General features: G+C 38.6%; 1 protein-coding gene across 3 annotated transcripts in view; it reads right to left on the bottom strand.

Moving 5' to 3' along the window:
- LOC131239677 (signal peptide peptidase-like 2) overlaps positions 1-15,329 on the bottom strand; it is a 113,245-nt gene that overhangs the window by 60,480 nt on the left and 37,436 nt on the right. For all 3 annotated transcript variants that reach the window (XM_058237506.1, XM_058237507.1, XM_058237505.1), the window contains exon 5: positions 14,185-14,342. In XM_058237506.1, the coding sequence (XP_058093489.1) occupies positions 14,185-14,342 (158 nt within the window). The remainder of the gene's footprint in view (positions 1-14,184; positions 14,343-15,329) is intronic.

Here is a 15,329-nt window from a genome sequence, read left to right as displayed (position 1 = left end):
AATTCAAATTTTTAGACAGTCTGAGGGTCCAAGATTTGGACAGTGGCATATAACAAATCTGTCTATTTTATATTCAAAACTAGCTACTTATTTTGAATGATCAAAACGTTCTGAATCATCGAGGCCGATTGGGTGAGCACATTAAAGAGTGCAACATACCAACTACACAGGCCAAGTGGAGTAGTCTGACCCTCTAACGTATAAATGATCCCCTCATTGATCGAGGCCGGTTGGGTGAGCATATTGATGAGTGCGACAGACCAGCCACGCAGGCCGAGTGAGGTGTAAGGAAAGTTAAGGCCAATTGTATTAAAGTGACCTTGGTGTTCAATGAAGCTCAACCGTACTGATTATTATGGTGAACCCACTATACATTCCATCATGCATCTATGCATTGGTTTAACTAAGACAATGCATTTTCATAAATTCCTTTAAAATTCTTTATTGAGGTTTATCTCTTGATATTTTGGGAAATGTAGTGAGGCTAACTAGTTTGTTAGCTCATTCCATTATTTTGTTGATAATTACTGGTTCAGATTAGAGCTGCAATGCATGGGCTATCTCCTTTTTTGAGTTCTTTGTTTGAGACTTCAAATAATTGTAATAATTGAAGTAGCCGAATGAACAATGTATTTTTCTTAGATTATCTTCAAGGTGTTCCATAGCGGCAATGGTGCCCACCATTACCATTACGCTGAACCGGCATAACGGTCGATATGGGGGGTGTAACGGCCGATATGCCCCTGTATCGATCGATTTTTATTTTTTATTTTTGGCTCCTAATCATTCAGAAAAATATTCGGAAATTTGTAAATATTCCAAATATGCATTCATTTATGATTTTGAACATTAGTGTAACGGTCCAGTCTTTGGTAAGAATGTTGTATCGGGTTGTTTGATGAATTTATGGGTCTGACAACTTGGAATTGATTGTAAATCTTTAGTAAGAATGTTGTATCTGCTTGTTTGATGAATTTATGGATCTGACAACTAGGAATTGACTGCAAATCTTTGGTAAGAATGTTGTATCGCGTTATTTGATGAATGTATGGATCCAACAACTTGGAATTGACTACAAATCTTTTACAGTTAATTTTTCTAAATATATAATATCAATATAAATTTATTAGAATGAATGTAATACCAAAACATCTCATATTTATAGCTTTTAGTATTATTTATAGTATGTGTATTACACACCTTCTGACTCGTGTTAATTTCAACATACAGAATCTACAGACTGTCCTATTATGTAATTCATACATCTAGCAATTTGATATCATTTTCTTTAATAGACCTTAAGAAAAAATTGAAATTAGATCTGGGTAAAAAGTGTTGTCAATTTGGGGCTGATTTGGCAGACCACTCGTGCCCCAAATCAGCCTCAAATTCACGCCATTTAGTGGCACTTATCCCACTAATGGATCCACGGACATTCATTGGAGAGTGAAGAATGGAAAATATCAACTGGTTCGATTTCAAAAAACAAGTGTTTGTAAATTAATGGTTAAAATCATTCAAACAATTTGATTTTGGGATTGTGACTTAATAACAATGGTCCCATAATTTAATTGATTAATTTTGAGTTAATATATGCCTCTTGTACAAAAATTTTAGGGCCTTGTACGTGGGGCCCACCTCAATATGTGTAGTATATCCGGTCCATCCACTTTACCAACCCATTTTAAGATATGGTCGAAAAAATGAGGCAAATCTAGATCTCGGGTGGACAACTAGTGATTGAGGCCCTGAACATGGGGCCCACCTCGATATATTTGTTTATCCATGCCATCCATTTGTTTTACCAATTTATTTTAAAGTATGTTCCCAAAAAAATGAGTCAGATCCAAATCTAAGGTGGACCACTAGTGAGTGACCCCTTAAATGTGGGGCCCACCTCGATGCATTTTTGCATATCCATGTTGTCCATTCCTTTTGTCAACTCATTTTAGGGCATGGTGCAAAAATGAGGCAGATCCTAATCTTAGGTGGACCAGTAGGGATTGAATTCCCACCATTAAAAACTTATTGGGACCCAAAAAAAGTTCAGATCAAGCTATTATTTGTGTTCTCCCTTCATCCAAGTCTATGTGACCTTATCAACAGTTCGATGACAAATAAACATCACAGTGGGGCCTAGGAAGTTTATTAAAGGTGGGCATTCAATCCCTACTGTGTGGTCCACTCGAGATTTGGATCTGCTTCATTTCAAGGACTGCCCTAATGAACTAAACAAGCTAATGGATGGCATGGATAGAAACACAAATCAAGGTGGGCCCACGCGATGAAACTGTGTACTTGAACTGAGTGGCATATGTTGCGGAGTACTAAAAAAATAAAAAAATAGAATGCATGGCTGTGAAACGGCCATGCCATCCACTCATTTTTCAAAGAGGGGAGGGGTGATCGAAATATCGAGAGGGAAACCTAGAGGGAGGGAGGGAGAGGGAGAGAGAGAGGGGGCTGCAACAGACACAGAAGAAGAAGAAGAAGAAGAAGCAACAGTTGTTGTAGCTACCACAACAGCCGTAATCGATGATGATGAAGAAAAACGTATGTTTCTTTCTTTCTTTCTTTTTTTCTCCTTTTTCCCGCTTTTTTCTTAAGGTTACTATGCGTAACAGTCGTTATAAGGCCCAGTAACGGCCATTACAACCCCGTAACGGCCGTTTCAGTATCACTTTTTAGGACTCTTTTGTTTCAGCCCCATATCACATAGCAATAATTGTTGTTATCGTTACGTATCGGCCGTTGATTTTGCACAACTTGATTATTGGCGATAACATCATTAATACAATTGATATCTAGAATTTATATACTAAAAAATATCACAATACATTAGCGATATCGATACAATGTCAACACTTAGCGATATATAAGAAATAGATTGCCGGCACCTAGAATTTCTGAAACAGCCAATGTTATCAGTATCGTCAAGCTAGTGATACCGATAATATCACCAATACTCGCAATAATGTATTATCACCAATACTCGCAATAATGTTTGTGAGTACACTCTCGTGTAGGGTTTTTTTGTCTTCTACCTATTCTATGCCTGATCTAAAGCATACAATGGGTCACACTGTATGTCTTAGCCCAAAAATATAGGGGATGGACATGCATTGTGGAGGATTATGATAAATACGTTCCCATCTGTAAGTTAATTTCACAAACTAGGAACAATCCAACAATCCGATTATGCTTGATTTCATTGAATATGGACTATCATAACATGGCTTTCAAGATGGAGGCTTGGATCCTTATGTCATGTTGCAAACTATCTGTGAGTACATGATTTGTCTTGTAGACGCATACATGCATGCTCTGCACAGGGCTTGACTCTTTTGTTAGTTTTGCACCATTTTCAAAATGGTGGTAGCTCATCTCCTCATATGCAGTGCTAATATATAGCTATGAGAACCTCTGAAATTGTGGCCCAAACATGGATGGAGAATATCTCCAAAATCATATTTATCAAGCGGTCATAACCATCCATTTTTAGTGGCTACCAATTAAATGGTCAAATGTAACATTGCGAGTGGTTCAAATTCAAAGGGAAAATCAGAAGGTTAATATCATCTCTTTCTAGTTGGTCAGCAATTTGGACAGTCAGGATTGTCGTGGAACTCATGAGTATGGTTGAAGAGTCACAACGTATGTTTTGAGCTTAACTAAAATAAGGTATGGATGTCCCTATGACGTGTGGTTAATTGTCATGAATGGTTTTGATGTACGTGATGGAATGTGCAATTGTGATGATGTGAATTTCCTTGTATCGTGTATGTTCCATTCGGCCCATTTGGCATTGTAATGTGATAAGTGTGTGAACATAATTATTATCTCTTGTAGGTGATTGTGCTATGGACCTTGTGAGAGCCCACTTATTCTATTTGGGTCTTGAGGGAGCCTAGTCAGCCTATGGGCTATGAGATAGCCCACATGTTATGGAAATTGGGCCTTTAGAAAGATCACTTGTGTGGGCATTTATTAAGCCCACTTATTCATTGGCCTTGGTTAAGCCCGCTTGCTCATGAGATTCAAGTCTTAAAGTCGGCCCACAAAAGGAATTGCTAAGGGGCTGGGTAGGCCCGCTTCCATGATCATGCGTGCTAAATGCACAATAATGAATGATTTGGTGCCCTTAAGTAGTACAAAATGAAACCCAAGGACTTGGGCACATGGCCACTTGAATATCATATGTAGATGATTCAACGATAGTTGGATATACGCATGAATAGTATATGATATAAGCTTGGCATCGGTATAGCATAACATCCCCGTGCATACATCCACGGAAGAGGAAGACCGGACTTTGGCCCTCATGTTGGTCAAAGGAAATATTAGCCGCTTGTGTTGGCCAACTAAAATATGTGATGAGATATTAGGCCCTCGTGTTAGCCAAGTGAAACATGTGATACGATATTAGGCCCTTGTGTTGGTCAAGTGAAATATGTGATACGATATTAAGCCCTCGTGTTGGCCAAATGAAATATGTGATAAGCCTCGTGTTGGCCAAGTGAGATATGTGATATGATATTAGGCCCTTGCGTTGGCCAAGTAAAATATGTGATGATATTAGGCCCTCATGTTGGCAAATGAAACATGTGATACAATATTAGACCCTCGTATTGGCCAATTGAAATATGTGATAAGATATAAGGCCCTTGTGTTGGCAAAGTAAAATATATGATACAATATTAAGCCATCATGTTGGCCAAGTGAAATATGTGATACGAAATTGGGCCCTTGTGTTGGCCAAGTGAAGTATGTGATATGATATTGGGCCCTTGTGTGGCCAAGAGGATTATATGTTGTATTATATGATTGTCGAGTGGCTCATCTACACAATGAGGTGACAAGACCCTAGGTTTTGTGATGTGTATTACCGGGCAGCCCATCTACGTGATGATGTGACGGGACCCTTGTAACGTCTCACAAAAATCCGTACAAGGACCCAAGTACCACCTCAGGCAGAAATCACATAGGACCAAATCCTTTAGAAATTAGGTTAATATTAGCGAGTGTTAAATTAGAGTACTAGTGAAATTAGCACTAATCACTTTAAATATGATCTGCAAGACCCAAACTGTGCAGTATCATTGACACTACATTACCCTGAAATCTAGAATCCATCCCTAAACCCGGTTGCTCTCTGGAAACTCCGTATCGGACCTGGACCGCACGTCGAAAGTCCGATGACCGCGAAACTATACAGTTATGACCGCATTACTAGACTTGACAACCCCCTCGGAAATCAAGTCTTAATTTTGTCTAGAAATGCACAACTTGAGCTCGGAGCAAAGTGTGTGAGAAATGTGAATATCTTTTGAAATAAAATCCGAACTTAAGTAATCTGAGTCATGTCTCTTGCGGGCCAAATATAAGGATTCAGACCATCAGATTCAGAACCAAATACACCCTCAGATCAGGAGAAATGTCCCACACATGTCGATGCACTTGTGGCCCTGATCAAGTGACCATGACCGTTAAACTGAAACTGGTCCGCCATGGCTGATCTGCAAACCCGATCGGAACGAAAACTCAGCCTGACTTAGATCCATGGTCAGGGAGCTTAAGTCCGACCGCACGTGGAAAAGGGGCCACCAGAAGTGCTCCGTTGGGCTGAAACAGACACTCTTTGGATATAACCTAAGTATACCTTGGCCCTAGGGCCATTTCCATCAGTCCTGAGCCTATATAAAGACCTTAAACCCTCTCTCTCTCACCTCATACGAATTTGAGAAACCTTAGGGGAGAGAGGAGAGAAAAGAGAAGGAAAGAGAGAGAGTGAGAGAGTGAGTTGGAGATTCCTCCTGGGATTCAATCTCATTGCTCCTCGGGTTTAACTACCGCTTCTACATCACTATTCCGACAATTCCGATTCCGTTTATAGGTAAGTAAACCTAACCCTAATCTGTTTTAGTGTTTCAGATAGTGTAAGTTATGAAATAACTAACCCAAGTCATGCTATAGGTTGCCAATCCGCCGTTGACAAATACCGAGTGTCTAAAACGAATCCGTTACTTGTTTACCGGCGTAAGGTGTGGACTATAAATGTATAGGTTATGGTTTTCAAGGCTTTCAATGTCAGTTAATGATTTATGACTGACTTGAATTGCTATCACATGCTTAGACACGATGTTTCCCGCACTTCACACATATATATGAACTACGTTAAATATAGTGTATTCTTGTGTTTGTTGAAATGTCTGAATGAATATGGAATTATGATTAGTACCTGTTATGATGGATGTTTGGTAATACATGATCGTTGTATGTGTTGCAACTCCTATGTGAAAGGATTTGCTATAATATACATTTTAAGTAAATTAATCTATGTATGTTGGAATATGTAGTCTAAGTGTTTGTAGAAATGTCTGAATGATCAGGCATGTAGTAATTGTACTTTACATGGGTGTTGAGATGAGATTCTCAACTACCTTAATGATGTGTATGATTTCCTCCATGTAACTTATATTCTTTGTCTGTTTTACTTAGGGACTGCATATGTGTGAATTCATGTTTAAGTTGAAATCTATCAAATGCTTACATGGTTGTATGATTGGAATTGTTGATCCATTACTGCTCTGATTATCTTGTATGATTATCTGTTATAATTGAACGTGTTTGGGACTACGGAATAGTCCAGGCAATCGGTAACAGGCACTGAATAAGTGGCTGAGGTTGTTTCGCCACATAGGACGTGATCGATGAATCCGACCCGTACTTGGGATGTCGGCAGTGGTTAGGCCACACGGAGTGCTTATGCACTTCATGTCAATCAACTCAACGTGCGCTCGTACTAGTTGAGCTCGTCAAGTAACCCAATTGACCCGATGTATGTTCACCATGTATGGACGCTACTGCTTGAATCTAAGATACCAAACTCACCAGTGAAAACCCCTTTAACCTTGGTACCTCAATCCGCTAAGACTCATGGGCCGGGCATGGTGGTATGGGACACCGTGGTCGAGCTGTCAACTTACGCTAGGGTGATGAGCCTCCCCGTAGTGTCCAATGAGCAACACAGCCTCGTGAGCCGAATACGGTGGTATGGGACATTGTATTCGAGCTGTCGGCCTACACTGATAAGGTGACGAGCCCTTTGTAGTGACCTCGAGCGTACGTTAAGACTGCGTAGAGGCGACGAGCCCTTACATAGCAACAGGAGTACAAACTAGGCCTACACTGATAAGGTGACGAGCCCTTTGCAGCGACCTAGAACCGTATCATTGTATGAGATTTACTAGGACTGACGACCCTAGAATGGATCATCGTTTGGGAATTAATATAAAAGAGGTACCTTAGCTTCCCAATTCTGCTGTATGAAAAGGACTAATAAAAACTTGGTAATCATCCTCATGCACCTCATTGCATGTGCCGTTTGGCGATGTGTAGAGAGCACAAGGAAGTGACTGACATGCGCGACCGTTAGATGAAGATTGCTGAGGGAGTGCAGGCGAGGGCATGCATCATTTATACATATCATTCCTGCATTAATCAGAGTACTTAGGGATGTTCGATTGTATTGCTTTATCATTACTGCTTGACTAAATTAAGAAGATGTTATCCTTTATTTTATTGTTCCACTAAGTTGATCACTCACTCCCACGTTACAAGACGGTGTTTTAAACACCAACCAGACTCTGTCTTAGTTTCAGATGGAGACCCGACTGATGAGGCAGAGGCGGACTTCGCAGGCGATGAGGATGCTTTCTCATATATGCAGTATTCAGGCGGGTTTACATAGACCACTCTGATCGGCGGGGCTTCAGGGTTATACTTGTAGTGGAGTAAAATTTTTGACATTTTGTATTTTGAAACAATACATGTAATTGTTGACTTGGCAATGCATACATACTTTAGGGACTTATACTGATTTGTACAGTTATACATATTCGTTTCAATCTACCGCTTGCGTATAACAACTGTCCCTGGATTATGTTTTGCTGATTTGGCTTAATCTTATTCATGTTTTATGCACTAATACAGACAACATTTAATCATCATTAAATATGTTGCATAAGTGATGCGTTGGAACTCGGGAGTTGGACTTCTACTCGACCCCCGATTTTCAGGGCGTTACAACCCGAGGTATTGTTGGGTGGCCCATCATATTCCCCAATGTGGTGACGAAACCCTAGTAGTATGGGTGTTTGGTGACAACCCTCGTGTTGGTCTAACCAAATTCGTAGATGGTTCAATGTAAACTAGGAACCGTATGGACGCCTCGAGGGACGTAGGAATAATCTTCTGTGTGAAGAAGGCCAAGTTTCCTAGCTTTGGGAGGTTATCAGGTCCCTAGGGTAAGATACTCAACAATTAGCCCAATTGGCCATTAGGAAGCCCTCTGTCTTCATGTGCATACATGCTGGGAGCAAGGAAGAAAGTGTGGCGAACCTACCATAGGGGAACGGTGAATTGTGCCCATCCCCCGATCTTATCAGGAGGGACTTGAGGTTGTCCTTGATGTTATTATTTGGAGTATTTGGAGAGATAGTGCACCGCATGCATTTATGCATTTGCACGCATCTCTGCATTCTATCTGCTTCCTTTCAGTAGCACATGTTATATCAATAAGTGGTTATCTACACTACTTTGTTAGTTGTAAACGCTACTTATTTATGACGAGATATGAGTGTTTGCGCTACACTCTAACTGACAGTGTTATGCCACTAGATAGAAGTACCCACTGAGTTTTCAAGAAAACTCAACCCATTGTTTCCTCTTAAAAATTTCAAGAAGAGGTCGTCAATGAAGACAAGTGGGTGCAGTTCCTTTTGCTTATGTTCCAGGAGAGTAATGTATGTTTTGTAATATGTTAGGAATGTAACAAGAACAATGTACTCAGTGAAAGACTCTACAAATATTCCATATTTAGATTGTGCCATGTTGTGATTGCATACCATTCAAACTATAAATAAATAAATAAATAAAAATCACTGTTAACACCGGATTCGGATTTCAGGAGTTGGAGAGCCCATTCGCCGAGTTCAGGGTGTGACAACTTTGAGTCCTTGTACCAAGCAATCCATCATACCTGGACCAGATTGACTTATGTATTTATTGGCAATGACTAATCCATAGGCATGAGGACATATGGGGAGTTCAAATTCCTAATGTAATGCACTTTGGCTCACTTTACAAAGTCACTTGCAGTGGTTCATGTGTGGATGTGGCTAGGTGTATGCAATGGGATCCAGTTGAGGTTCATATGATCCAACAACAGATCCACTGGTTGCCTACCAACACTCTAATGGCTTAGATCTTATTGATCAAGCCATCTATCAAGTTGTTTTCTAGCTGGGCCTGACACATAAGTGGGTTTAAATGTTTTTAATAAAAAATAATTCAACTGTTGATCTTTTCTTTAACCATTAAAAGGTTTTAATTGCGCTTGATGGTAATCTAATGGTTAGGATATTGTAGTTCACCCATGGATTTGCATGGGTATTGACTCAAGGGTGGATGGCCATGATTAGTGTAAGGATTGGGTCGATTTAGATATGGGGATAGGTAAGAATATAGACTTTAGATGTGGTAGGGCATGCCAAAGTTTTTAGGAGGGTGGAGCACCACATATGGTCTCTTCCTGAAACCCTAACTCTCCTCCTTTATAAATAGATCATATGCCAAAGGGAGAAAGAGAGAGAGAGAGCCTTGGATGTCACCACTTGGAGAGAAACAAAAAAGAAAAGAAGAAGAAAGAGGGAGAAGAAGAAGAAGAAGAAGAAGAAGAAGAGAGAGAGAGAGAGAGAGAGAGAGAGAGAGGGAGGTCTACCTTGAACGGCTTTCCTTGCACTTTCCCTAGCCCTGCTCTAGGATTGTGTGTTGGCTCTCATCCTTCTCATTCATTTAAGATTTTTTTACACATTTTTTTAAAAGGTTTCTAGCTTGAAGGAGTAACACAAACATTCTACACAGTTTTCAAAGGTGGCAATCAAGAGGTAGCCCTAGACATAGGATCTTGTTTTTCATAGTAGAAACATGCTAGATGGGGATCGTTAGAATTAATATCAATTAAATATGGAATATGGATCTTTCAAAAGGTTTTAATTTCTGTTGTGTAAAAAAAAAAAAAAAAAACTAGCATTGCGATTACGACTACATCTGTCACCGTCCCCTTAATTTTGTCCACTATGGCCTCCAGTGACTAAACGAATCAAGACAGATCTATCATGAGAACTAGAGGCAACATCCAACTTAACTTTCATGCAACTCTCTTCTTGATGAGTAAAGAGAAAATCAGTCCAATAGAAGGATGTGGCTCCTAATTGAGAATCTGTGCAAATACTTGCAACCTTCTTTGAGTGAAGTAACCACCCCATTATCATCATGTTGTCGGCTTCGCAATCCGCACAAGTAGGAATATATGAGCAGAGACTAAGGCCATGCTAAATAGTTCTCACCATCAAACTTGACTATGCTAATCTACCAACTTGGATTATCACTCACTCTAGCACATTTGCCCCTCTTAGAATCATTGAAGAACTTGAGATATCAGTCGAATGTGAAGAAATCCCCTCCATCGAGCTGTAAATCTCTCCAACTACTTGAAACTGCATAAGCATATGCATAAGATGCTCCACAAAAACTCACATACAGGAGTGCATAGATAGCCTCGAGACACATCCACAACTATGGATTTATACAGCTCGAATAGTCAATAAAAAAAAAAAAAAAAAAAACGCCCAAATAAAGTTGTATGGCAACCAGTGTTTGAAATATCAGTATCACGTTACGTATCGCACTCTTGGGATATGGATACGTATCGGTTGTATCGTGTAATGTATTGTTGTTGTTGGAAACGTGGGGAAACATTGGAAATTGGTCAAATTTTTCAATGAAACTTCAGTGATTTTTTTTTTTTAAAAAAAAAAAAACACATCAATACACACATATAAATCAAAATATTGCAAAAAAAAAAAAAAAAAAAGGGACACATAATAGGTTTTCTTTGTATGGGGTCCTAATATATGCACTGTTTAACTGAATTGATGCAAGTATATTCGAAGTCTATTTATATAATTTATAAATGTAAGAAGACGTGTGGAAACACAAGCAATACATTCAAAAGAAAGAAAAAAAAAAAAAAGAATCACTAGATCAGGTTACGTGCATGTTTGATTTTATGTTTGGACATAAAGATTGCAACCAATTTGCGAGAAATTGGGAAATTTTTATTTTTTTCAATTTTCCGCAACTCGGTCATTCTCCTCCAAATCTCGAAATCGAAGCTCCCAATCCATGGTTTTTCATGCAAAACGGGGAAAATCATGGATTTGTAACAATTTAACACTGATTTAACATGATTTACAGAAGAATTTTAAAAAAAAAGGATCGAAAAAAAAAAATGCTCACTGAATCGAACATGTGAGATATATCCCACTACTTGTGCGTTTCGTATCGCACATGTGGGATACAAGATATATCATGGGATATATCGGCCGATATCATCGATATTTAAAACACTGATGGCAACTATCTTGCACAAAATACATCAGAACTTCCTCATATCTCAACCAAATCCATAAATATTCTATTCCCAGAGATGGGGGTTTATCAACCTAGCCAAATCAATACGGAAAAACACCACAAGAAACCCCCAGAAGACAACACGAGGAAAATAATAGTCTGGAAGTTTTCTGATTTTTTAACCATTTCAGGAAAAGAACCCCTAAAAATTACCAAATATTGATGGAAAAGCCTCCATACTTCTTCTAAAATCACCTTCTTCCAGATCCTGCACTTCTCTTCATTATTGGGCCATTGGATTGTGCATTGCTGACATCATCGTTAAGGCATGATGACATTAGCAATGGGCCTCATGAAAATTTTGTTCGGTTAATGCAAGAACTTCACTCTGATATCTAGTAGAGAAGGGAGAATGGAGAAAGAAAAAGGATGAAGAGAGTAGAGTGAAGGAAGGAGAATGGAGAGGGAGAAGGGAAAGACAAGAAAATGAATCTAGGGAAAAATTGTCTAGTGTGTTAGCCCTAGTGACAAACACATATTATTATGAAAATAAAGATACAGTACTCCACAGGATTACAAAGGTATACAATTCATACGCACTTGCATATATCCTACATTATGCAAACCAGGAATGGTCAAATTCTAATAGGAGACCAATTTACCTTTGTTCATAGTAATCTAGTTACTTGGAAGAGCAAGAAGTAATTTGTAGTGGCAAGATTAAGAGCTAAAGCATAATATTGGTCTATGACCCTATGGACTTGAGAATTAGAGTGGCTAAGGACGATTTAGACTGAATTAGGAATTGAATTTGGTTCTCCTATTGCTTTATACTATGATAACCAAGCTGCAATTCACATCACATATAATCCAGTATACCATGAGAGAACCAAACATATACAAGTGGACTGTCATTTCACTAAGGAAAATGTTGCAGCAAAGCTCATTACTATGCCCTATATCTAATCTCAACTTTAAATGGTTAATATCCTTACGAAATCAGTTGCGATTTGACAGGCACATTGAATATCGAGCCGTGGGTCATGCTTTGTGGTGAGCTAACTTGGTTAAGACAACAACTTACTATTGATCTTCCTGTGTTATTGTTTTGTTATAATCAAGCAGCCATCCATATTGTCTCCAATCCAATCTTACATGAGCGAACAATGTATGTTAGGTGGATAGTCATTTTATATCTAACAAAGTGAGAAAAGACAAAATATGTACTTCCATACATTCAATATAGTGAGCAGTTGGATGATTTGGTAACAAAAGCTCTTAGGTGCTTGCATTTATAGTATTTTAAGAAAGCTAGGCATTTATGCTTCAGCTTGAGGGGGATAGCTAGAAGAGTACAATGTGGTGAATTGGTTAAATTGCATAGTGTGTACATGTGGTGCATGGAAACCATTGTTTTGTTTCTACTGTGATTGGTATTATTAAACGTATGAGGGAGATTAGTACGGCGGCAACAAGTCCCATGATATGAGACTTGGGTACAGTGTTGGACCTGAAATCAAAGGGGCCTAATTACTAAATGGGTTCAACATGGATCTGACTTTTAGGACTGATTAATAATCATGTTGGTCTTAGGCCAACCTTGGTCCAACCCATTGCATCCCTAGAGATTAGTCATGTGTGACAATTTTCCTCCTTTTCAACTCCATCTTAGTTTATTTTCTCTTCTTTCTCCTTTCCTAGAGTTTATATAGCAAACATGACATTATCAGGTTGGTCATAGAGGCCCTACTTTTATCCCATTTATGCTTCAATTTGCTCATACGCAAGTGTAGGTCTCATGTAACCGACTCGATATACATTGTGCGTGATACTACAGATACATGGAAATGATTTAACTTCCTTGAGAAACAGGTGGTTTAAGAGATTTTCCATTCCAACAGTATAAGTTTCAACAAATGATAGATCTTTAACAAACAAACATCAAATGTTGATTTCTTCATGCATTTTATCTCTCTAAATATTGTGGCATACCCATCAAACTTTGTTACTTCCCATTAAGACCTCCAAGGCATAACAAAGAATATGTTATCGTTAATATTTCAGAGAAAAAAAAGAAAAAAAAAAAAAAAAGGACTTAACAAAGCATATGATCAATTAGAAAAGCAATTGACATATTTCTAATCATCTATTCAGTAGGAGCTCATAATACAGTAACATGATAAGAATAACTTAGAATCAGAGACAAAGGCATAACTGCTCCATGTCCAAACTTATTCCACAAAGTATCGGAGTTCTTACCTATCAGAAAAGGGAAGGAAAAAAACACAAGAAAGAGCTGTACATCTAGCAAATGTTTGATTGTTGAGCTCTACATCTAGCAACTGTTTGATCGTAGCCATATAGAACATATAACCCCAAAGAAATTACATATAAAAAAGGAGGCTATGGGTACATTTCAAGGCATCTAGCAAAATTGGATAAGTGCAACGCTTTCTTGCCCAAACAACATTTTGTTCTTTTCAGGTAGTATTTAAAATGAATAAAATATTATTTAGGCATAGAAAGAGAAAATGCAATGACATGCCCATTCAGATTCATATTTTGCACCACCCCAAATGCTTGATCACTTAAAAAACAAGTGACTTTACCAATGGACCCAACCAAAAGTCCATCTAGCTTATCTCCAAATGCTACCTAAGTTTGTATGCTAGTTTCTACATGATGTATGAGGAATCATTTAGAATTAACCTTTATTGTAAGTTGATTATAACGGTCCTCACTCTGCTTGCATGAAACAATATCAGACCAAAGACAAGCACAAACAAGGGTTCCAACAGACATGAGCCACAAGAAGACCACAGAAAAGTCCATAATTGGCTGGTCTGGAGAATAGAGCAGAACCTCCACTGCAGTAAGAAGCAAAAGGTCAGCAACAGCCACTAGCTAAAGCTAGAAAAGGACAGAGCAGAAGCAATAGATAGAAGCATGTTTAGATGATTTTAGATGGTTCATGTGAAGAAATTATAATTATTTTGATATCCAACTACTAGACATGCAAGATCTGTTTGTGACATTTACCCGACAAAAATGAACTGCTAAAATACTAGAAGCTAATAATGGAAGGGCAGTAACAATTAATACATAAGTAACGTAGGCCAGGTTTGAAAGAGAGTAAGAGCAATGAATATAGACATAACTTCATCCAGAGTCACAAATCACAAAAAGGATTAGTACCACAACACACACCATCAAACAAAGAGGTAGGATGCAGCAGAATCCAAAAGTAATGGGAAAAGGTGTTGACATGACCCACCAGCTGGTTGCTCTCTGTTAGTGGTGCATCTCAATTTGTAGGATTTGTGGATGATTTTAATTGCTTCCCCAAACTAAAAGAAGTAAAACATTTCTGCTGGGTTTTGGCTGATTAAACATTTTGGAAATAAGCCCAGTTTCACACTCTCATATAGATTCCCTAAAGACATTGCTTACAAGGACAAACTAGATGGAAAGAGCAGGCTCGAATCTGCTGTCTAGAGCTGTGATTTGAGAAATATACATAGATGAAGCCATAATGTGGTATTATGGCCTGCTTTGGTTTCCCTTTTTTGTAGTTGTATCTTCTGGAGCCCAAAGAAATATAGATAGACACTCAAAAAAATAGATGCACACTCAAAAGTTATAGATGCACACTTACACAATCATAACTGTCGATAGCATAACCAAACGAGAAATATAGATAGATGGAGCAAAAAGACGTTAGACACTCAAAATTGTATCTAATTGACAACCAAAGATTTGCATTGAAATACAATGCAATGAAACTGAAATTGCACAAGGTGGTGGTGGGCCACTCGAGCTATACATGCAGAAGCTTGGTAGAGCTAAAGAATGAA

This window comes from Magnolia sinica, chromosome 3 (genome assembly GCF_029962835.1).
Source record: "Magnolia sinica isolate HGM2019 chromosome 3, MsV1, whole genome shotgun sequence".
Classification (NCBI taxonomy): Eukaryota; Viridiplantae; Streptophyta; class Magnoliopsida; order Magnoliales; family Magnoliaceae; genus Magnolia; species Magnolia sinica.
The sequence above is the reverse complement of the archived record's forward strand: the minus strand, read 5'-3'. Positions and strand labels throughout refer to the sequence as shown.